This window comes from Punica granatum, chromosome 5, assembly GCF_007655135.1.
Source record: "Punica granatum isolate Tunisia-2019 chromosome 5, ASM765513v2, whole genome shotgun sequence".
In the NCBI taxonomy this organism is placed as follows: Eukaryota; Viridiplantae; Streptophyta; class Magnoliopsida; order Myrtales; family Lythraceae; genus Punica; species Punica granatum.
In genome coordinates, this window is record NC_045131.1 from 31,023,209 (window position 1) to 31,032,510 (window position 9,302).

General features: G+C 38.3%; 1 protein-coding gene across 2 annotated transcripts; it reads left to right on the forward strand.

Moving 5' to 3' along the window:
• Nucleotides 1-1,652: 1,652 nt before the first annotated feature.
• On the forward strand, nt 1,653-4,367 carry LOC116208776 (3-deoxy-manno-octulosonate cytidylyltransferase, mitochondrial-like). 2 transcript variants are annotated; one of them, XM_031542336.1, is made up of 8 exons: nt 1,653-2,055; nt 2,239-2,284; nt 2,626-2,712; nt 2,790-2,914; nt 3,119-3,258; nt 3,393-3,444; nt 3,555-3,665; nt 3,950-4,088. In XM_031542336.1, exons 1-8 carry the CDS (start codon nt 1,801-1,803, stop codon nt 4,001-4,003), a joined length of 870 nt encoding a protein of 289 aa, XP_031398196.1. In that variant the 5' UTR covers nt 1,653-1,800; the 3' UTR covers nt 4,004-4,088. The 2 variants fall into 2 exon arrangements, with proteins under 2 accessions (XP_031398196.1, XP_031398195.1); XM_031542335.1 differs by having other exon boundaries at nt 1,655-2,055; nt 4,004-4,367.
• Nucleotides 4,368-9,302: the final 4,935 nt, after the last annotated feature.

Genomic DNA, 9,302 nt, shown 5'->3' on the forward strand with positions numbered 1-9,302 from the left:
ATACCGATGGAGCTGCAAAAGGCAATCCGGGGTGGTCCGATGCCAGGGGTTTGCTACGAGACAAACACGGAAGGTGGATGGGAGGTTTTGTTCACAATATCGGACTTTCTAATTCTATTGTAGCAGAGCTGTTGGCGGTCAAAGTAGGATTGGATATGGCGTGGAATTTGGGCACTCGAAAGCTTATCCTAGAAGTGGATTCGGAAGCAGTACATTGCGTGCTCCGTTCTAATCGCGATCATGAGGGTTGGAATAAGGCTCTAGTGAAGGATATTCCTAGTTTGACGGAACGGAGATGGACAGTGATTGTGGAGCATGTCTACCGGGAGGGGAACAAATGTGCGGATTGACTGGCGAACTATGCATTGACATTCCCTATTGAAACTCATTGGTTGGGTATTTGCCCGCCTGGATTCGATTTCTTGTTATTTGGTGATCTTGTAGGAGCTGCCATACCTCATTATTGTATTGCTTGATTATTTCTTTTAATACAATTGGGCTTCGGCCCCCAATTCACCCAAAAAAACAAAATTTATGTCTCTGTGGCAACAGATTCTGTTTGTACAGGGATGGACCCAGTGGTTGAACGGGCAGTTGTTTCCCTAAAATTTTGATGTTCTAAGCTACTTTGCCAATTTTCCTTCAATTTTTTTTTTATGAAATTTTGTTATCACTCTCTCCAAGTCGGAAAATATATGTTCTTATTGCTCCTCCGGGGACCTCACCCCCTATCTAAATCAAGCGTTCATCCCTAGTTGGGTATCCTTTTTATGATGGTCTCGTGGTGCTTCTGATTCATCATACCAACATTGGCCCCAAAGAGATTGATCGGTAAAGGGAGGGGAGAAGTCTCGTTATATCGTGTCATTCCATTTCAATCGAGAACTTATATTCCATTTCAGTCTTACATTTCCTTTTCCATTCGTTTGATTTTTGTTGAACCTACTCCGATAAAAGGCTTTTAGAAATTTCAAGTTTTATCATTTTCTCTGCAGATTGGTTGCTGTTAATAGTTATAGAACTGTACAAAAAAATTCCTAACCACTATTGTATTTAGCTTGCAAGAATGAGCCTTAGTAGTTTCTGGTTCTTTTGTTTGTTCGTGCAATTTTTCTCAAGCATTTGGGTCTGATTTTTTTTCTTTTACATAAAACATATTGACAGGGCTATCATAAATGAAAATAAAACTATATAAATAATACATATATATATATATATATATGAAAAGAAGAAGGATTAAGCGAAAAAGCAAACATGGCAGCTAAATGTTCAACCTTTTGGCTGAAAGAGAAGATTACCAATATTTTGTGATTCAGCTGTCCGATTTTGTGGCTGAATTTGGTAAAGTTTTCCATATTTTATCTAGGCTATAATCTGTCAACTTATTTAGACTCATACTACTATTCTTATATTTATATGCAATATTATGTACTTAGTGGTCATTAAAAATATAATTCATCAGCAATCTTACATTTTTTTCTGTAACTATTGATTGATGATGTTGCTAATATGATATTGCTATATAACGCACATTAAATTTGTCAAGTAAAACATTGGTTAATTAATTTATAATAATTATATTATTATATGGTTATTAAATAAATTTTGAGAATAGCATTCTTTTCATTTGACCTGCAATAACGTTTGGTGGGTTACGCTAGTATATGTATAATTTCAGACAAAGGTGGCAATCAATCAATCACAGCTCAATTCAGTTCACAGTTAGTTGTCCGTTGACGACCTTCGAGCTCCGATTCCGAGCGAGTGGGCTGTGATCTAAACTTCAAAGGTGGATTGAGCATGAATCCCATGTCTGTCTGTAAGACGGCATCCTCGTCGTCATCGTCTTCGTCGAGCTCCACTGCCAAGGCGTGGATCGTGCACGGTCTTCTCGCCGGTGCGGCAATCGCGGTGGCAATTGGGGCCAGAGCCTTTCACCTCAGCAGATCCGGGAGGTTACGGAGCCGTGTCGTTGGCATCATACCCGCCCGTTTCGCCTCCTCCCGGTTTCAGGGCAAGCCTCTGGTTCACATCCTCGGCAAGCCCATGATTCAGGTCGCTGTTTTTCGCTTCTACTCTCTGTTTCTTTCCCCTTTTTCACCTTTGATTGCTTTGATTCCGTAATTGTACATTTGCCAATGCTGGTGTGCGTGCCAAGAAGCCAACATTGACTGCTGGCTCCTAGATTGATAAGGATCAGGATGTTTATTTATGCTGAATTAGGTTGTTTTCTAATAGAGGACATGGGAGAGGGCTAAGCTGGCTTCATCCTTGGATTACCTTGGTATGTGTTTTTTCTTCAACTCACTGCATATCATCGAATTTGAAATGCCCGACTTTAGTCTTCTCATTTACGCTTGCAAAAAAAAAAAAAAAAAGAAGAAAATCTCAAACCATTATTAACTCTTCGAGATTCTGGCCAAAAGACATGAAGTTCTAGTTTGCTCTTATAGCAGCTGGATTGCTTTTGTTGCACATCGTACTTGTTCCATCTCGCCTTTTGGATCCAACTAATATTTTGATGCTCAATAATCTGTGGACCGCTCAAGCTCCAGGAGCTCCAGATTGATTGTCATATATGTCCATCATGTGTCTGGTTTCATGCACATTGTGCTCTTGTTACAGTTGTGGCAACAGACGATGAAAGGATTGCAGAATGCTGTCGGGGATTTGGAGCAAATGTGATTATGACTTCAGAATCTTGCCGGAATGGTAAGAGTTTTGCTTCAATTTTGTTTGTAGATGGCCAACCTTTAAGCGTGGCCTATGTGACTCAATCATTCTTGCAGGCACCGAACGCTGCAATGAAGCTCTGGAAAAGTTGGACAAGAAATATGATGTAGTTGTCAATATTCAAGGTGACGAGCCCCTTATTGAGCCCGAGATAATCGATGGGATTGTTAAGGCCCTGCAGGTACTTCTCAATTAACCTGTAGACTCCTGTTATTCTTCTTCAATAAATTCGATTTTTTTGCCTTATAGTGTTGTTCCATTATAAGTTCTTTTGATATTTGGATTCTTGTGACCTATTGCTTTTCTCTTTAGCATGTGTACCAAAATAATAATTCCATTGCCTACTTCTTGGTAAGAGTTTTATTTGACATCATGATGTCTGCAGGCAGCGCCAGATGCTGTGTTTAGTTCTGCAGTTACATCTTTGAAACCTGAGGACGCATTCGATCCAAATCGGGTTAAATGTATTGTGGATAATCGTGGCTATGCTATCTACTTTTCAAGGGGATTGATCCCATTTAACAAGTGGGTTTCAAGCTATCACTTCTGCTGCTGATATGTCTATTACTACTTCCATCAACTATATGTATATCTCTATTGCCTAGTTCACTAGAAATTATTTCCTATGTATGTAATATAACACCAGTTGTGTAATTCAGGTCTGGGAAGGTGAATCCACAGTTTCCTTATTTGCTTCATCTTGGAATTCAGGTATAGTGTTTATGTTCTTGAACTTGTGTGCAGGGTTCTTATATCTAAGAAATTTTTTTGGGTGGTTGTCCTTTTATGTTTTGTTAATACTCTGTTTCTTTCATCACCAGAGCTTTGATGCAAAGTTTTTGAAGATATACCCAGAGCTCCAGCCTACTCCCCTCCAGCTCGAGGAGGATCTCGAGCAGCTTAAAGTTCTCGAGAATGGTTATAAAATGAAGGTATTTTTTGGTTCTTTTCGTCACTTCACTCTTCCACTAGCTACAGCACAAGCTCTTGCAAAGTTGCATATATGCCTCGGGAGTACCTTGTAGACTTGTATAAGTTTACCATCCTCATTTTACTGGATGGTGCTTTTTCTAGAACTGGAATTTACTGTTATTAGTAATCTGAGACTCTGGAATGTGATCAGTCCTCACATCGAAGTTTATCCTTTCCAATAATCTCACCTTCTCTATAGTTTCATTCCAGTGAGTATTCTGTTGCTTTTCTCGCGTATTTGTAGTTGTCATGGATGGGGAGTCAGCGTAGAACCTTGAATGCTTTCACTCTCTTGTAGATGATCAAAGTGGACCATGAGGCTCATGGTGTCGACAGTCCAGAGGATGTCGAGAAGATTGAATCCTTCATGCGCGAGAGAAACCTCTCTTAGGGCAGAAGCACCTCGTTCATCAAGATCAAGTCAAGAATTTTGGATTGAGGACAACTAGTTCGCTGCTTCTGTAGCTGTCTGTATTTAAAGACGTGAGGGAATACGTATTCATAACAGCATTGAGTTAATATCAATCATTGGTTCATAGACGCTTCAATAGTAGGATTATATCGTAGGCCAATTGTGTGTCGGAGTTCGAAGTTCTGATCTTTGTTTGTAGGATTATATGTGAAAGCTGTATGAAATAGTAAGGATCTTTCTATTGAAATGATCAGTAAATGTTTGATTTGCAGAATATGCTATTTTAACCCCTAAGAGTGGAACACGAGAGTTCAAACCTACAAGATGATCATTTCGTCCTCTAAGGGAACCCACCAGCTGATCATTTCATGACATCCCATTTGGTAGCCCACCCTCATTGATCGGGATGGTATCCCGACCCTCTAAAGGATAACACCTCCATTCATCATCGAGGACGATAACTGATCTCATGGTTGTCAAAGCACGCGACAGTACTACAACCCTTTCATTTGGTTGTGCGCCTCAAATACATCTAGGCCGACAGACAGTCGGCAAGATCATTATGGAATTTGTGGATGCTACATTCTTCTGATGCGGTGACTGAGTAAACATAACCGGACAAGCTTCTATCTGCCGGAGCCGATTATAAATATGAGTCACTTGGGGCGGTCTTGCCAGCTCCACCCATCCCTTGAACCCCAATATTGAATATATTATTATCTCTCCTCAAGCAATTCAAGACCATCGTAAAAATTGCGTCCAGAAGTTTATCCCACCAGTCTCGGTGCTAGCAATAAAAATGGTGAACCCTTTGGGGAATCTACCTCGCTAGAGTTGCTTGCACCAATCTGATGTGCTCTTTAAAACGGCCCGCCAAATGTAGTCGCTATCAATTCTTCAAGCTTCTGCAGCATCCTGTTTCGTTTTATGATCTTTCCGTTCTAACCGCTAGACATTTTTCAGCCGAGAGTCGAGCTCCGTCTTCCTCCACTTCCCCAACTGCTCTGCATGTTCTAGTTCCGTATTACGTCGTACCGTCTACTAGCAAGGTTTACCCATCCTAGTCGAACTTTAGAACTAAATCTTCTTGATTCTTTACGTCATTCAATTAATCTTGGGAGTGAATTCCTCCAGTAGCAGAGGAAACTAACGGAGCAGTACTCAAAAAAAGAAAAAAGAAAAAAAAAGAGAGAGAATGAAGGGGAATGATTATGTATTCCCTCGGCAATTCTTATGGGAGAATCGCAATCCACACAGCAGTTAATTCGAGAGAGAGGGAGATGAGAGTTTAGAGAAGAAGAGGATGATAAATACAGAGAGAGCTAAGGAGATGAGAGAGAGGATGTCAATCAACAGAATAGTCTGTCCTCGTCTCCATTCACATCCCTTATTATAGCAACTCACCCTCCGCATACATGCCAGTGCACATCTCTCTAACTAACGTGGGTCCCAAACAAAATCATCGGACATTCGAGAAGGCATCCTCTGACGTGAGCTCCTCCTCTTTGTATTTTGCCGATCATCACCACCATCCACACTGGTACCTGCTCCCTCATTCACAACAATACCTCTATCTCGAGATTGAACCTTGTCCGCAAGGTTCCAATCAGGAAAATTCTGCAGTATGGAGGACTTGTTTTCCCAAGTAGCAGCCTCAACATCCAGTTCCCACTTGATCAAGCATTGTTCGACAAAACTGCCAGCTCTTTAATGACTCGTGTGGCAAGGATTTTCTTTGGCTGCAATTGGAATGAGCCAGTTGAGTCCACCAACTGGACCGTCACCACCATCCACGCTGGAACCTGCTCCCTCATTCACAACCACCTTCTTGATTACTTATGAGCAATATATCGCGGGACGAGAGCTCTAGGCCAACCCCGCAGTTCAAACAAGATCTTGAACAGCTTAAAGGTTTGGAGGATGATTATAAGATAAGTTATATTATGGATAAGGTATTTTAATATTATTTTGTCTTTCTTCACTCTCTCCCGTATCGAATCAAATTGACTTCAAAGAAGTTCTTGACCACGGGTGGATTTTATTTGCAGGACTTAAAAACTCACTAAAACTATCTCTTAATCGAAGTCAAACCATCTGTGGGGATTAGTCTCAGCCCGACAACTAAGAAAATAATCGATTGTCAGGTCCATGGGTCTGAAGCTCCTGAGACTCATTAAAATGGAAGATTCAAGATTCTGGCATCTCGAGCATCATTGGGCTTGGACTTAAGAATTTTTCCCTATCAGTTTTTTTTTTTCCCCATTCCTTTCGGCCTGAGTGTCGGCTAATCTATTTATTTTATTCACTCTCTACCTGAGGAGATCCGACCTTGAATATGGGAAACCCGGTCCCTCGCTTTGAGCCAAGTAGTGAATCTGTACAAGATCATAGGAAAAACATCTCCTTGAAAGGTCCTTAAATTTTTTTGTTAATTAACTTTTAGTTTTACTTTTGGTTTGCTAATTTGCTGGAACTATCGACCCTCCATTACTTAGCTGTGTTCAAGACAAAATTTTATAATCTTCTTCTTTTTTTTTTTCCTCACGAGCTTTTATATAATCACATAATAGCTCAAATTTGTTTTAAAACTACACAATCTATGAGCAGTTTACTATGCCTTAACCTATCTCAGAGGGAATAACACATAGATAGTGCTCAAGAGAGTTGTTGGTATCCCATGAGTTTTGGAAGAAACACAACTATTACTTTTAACAATAAATAAAGCAAAGCACATCACTATTATACAAGAAGAAATTAAAAGAACAAACATAGGTTGATTAAAGTGATCCAGTATCTGATTCTCTTAAATAAAATTTTCAATTTGAGTTGTGTAAATGGAGAAAATCCACGATTGGAAGAGTTTTAATATGTAATGGATAGACCAGATTTAAATCTAAATTAGTTGAGTCTTATTGAACTTTCAAATACTAGTAGTTGTGCACACCAAAAAGAAAAAAATATATATATTAAGAAGGATCCAAAATTAGGGAGAGTGAACACAATTTGACGACCCAAATTAAGAATAGTAAAATTAATTGGCCATCAGTCTGAAAATGGGGAACATAAAGGGAAAGAAGTCCCCCTAAATTAATTGCTTGTGAACTTCTGGAAGCATAATGAAATTAACTGATATTTGTTTAGAAAATATAAAGTCAAGTGGAAATGCCTTTGAAGTCCAAGATCACGAGGAACAAAAAAATAAGAAAGCTATTTTGAGAGTGAATGGCCGCGGTTGATCCAAGTACTATTCATCAGTCTGACTTTGGAATGTAGAACAAGCCCAACCGAGCCAAGCTCGTTATTACCTCGAATATTGTAGTGACCTCGAGTTATATATTGAGGCTCAATTGAATTTTACAGCGAGCTCAAGCTTAAAACATCAACAGTCGAGCCAATCTTGAGCAGCCTAGTACTCAGGCACAAGTCGGCCCAATATATGTTGGAAACAATGCTTCTTAAATTCAAATATAGAAGATGGACCTTTGATAGGGCCATTACCTAATCCTAGGATCCTTTCTGCTCCTGTTCTTCTTGCTCCTTATTGATCAAGAATTTGTTAATGAATCCAAGATAAGAAAGACATCACTATCAAACACAAAAAGGAAAACCCTACGACGTACTCACCAAGAAAAGGAAAAGAAGAAGAAGAAGAAGAAGAAGAAGAAAATAGTCAATTTGCACCGGCCATTGAATTTAGAAATACATTGACTTATCACCAGCAACCTTAATCTTCCTAATTGATAATTAACTAATGGTCCCATCTTTTGTTCCTTTTCTTCTAGAACTAAGGTTTTGTTTTCCGTCAAGAAAAAATATGTATATGTAAATGGCTGGCTGATAATGCTTAAAACAAATTCATATACAATGCGAACATAAATTTTCATTCAAGGTCTCAATTGATTATGTGTATACATAAGAAACCACGTAGATGAAGACGTAAATGGGGCATGTGATTCTTGCACATCACTGGAAATATTCAATTAAATAATGTAATTGAAAGGGCATTTGGAGTCAAAATCGTAAGACTAGCTAGAGCGGCCTTTGAATTTTGATTGCCCCCCTCAAATTTAATTAAGATCGGATTTTGGACCAAGCGGTTGGAAATGGACTAAGATCTTGATTTGTCGTGGTCTTTTCAGTCATTTACAATTATTATCGATTGAATGTAAAAGATCCTCCCAGAATCTAATTAGGCGCGTATAAGTTTGAGGAAATTTTTATGGGATAAAATTTCTTGGTTATCTACCAGTTGATGATGCAGTATATGGCAAGTAATATTGATCATGCGGACACAGCTAAGTCCAAATTATAGATTATATATACATGTATATACAAATACTATATACACCATATATACTACGCCAATGCAAATTCGTATTTTTTAATTTATCATTTGTATATACTTTGTCATGCTTGGTTTTAAAGGGATTCAGTTACTTTTACCCTATACGTTCATAGAATACTAGTAAATCTAGCTGTAAATTCAAGGAGCATGCAAATCTTTTAAGTAAATTGGAAATTCCATCATAAATTTCATTGCCTTTCGAAACCCGGTTTTCAAGTTCCGAATGGTTCACCAACACCAAAGGCAGAGAGCTCAGATGATTAATAACTCATGGCAGTAAAAAAAAGTCGAATTCGTACATTATATATGCTCCAGAACATGTTGTGTATATTTATTTAAATTTTACATGCAAATTGTTCTCAAAATTTTATCTTCGTTGTGCAATATGAAGATGATTTAAATACGATGAGGTTAATTACCTAAAAAATACAATCTTTGTACTTTTTACTAAATATAGTACGACCTATGAAAAATAGCACAGAAAAACACGACTTTTGCATTTTTTTTCTTAAATATATCACGACATTTAAAAAATAGTATAAAAATGCACAACTTTCAGGTTAAGTTGTGATTTTAACACAACGTCAATTATTCCGTCAATTGTAAATATAACATCTAGAGCGAGTTAATGAGGCAATTTGGCACAACATGATTGAACGAGTGGCACTTGGTACCGTTAGCTCCATGTTATCTGTTATCATTATAATTTGACCGAATAATTTACATTATATTAAATGTGCAATTAGACTTAACGGTCGTGCTATATTTAGGAAAAAGTATAAATGTCGTGCATTTATATGCTACTCTTCAAAGGTCGTGTTATATTTAGGAAAAATGCAA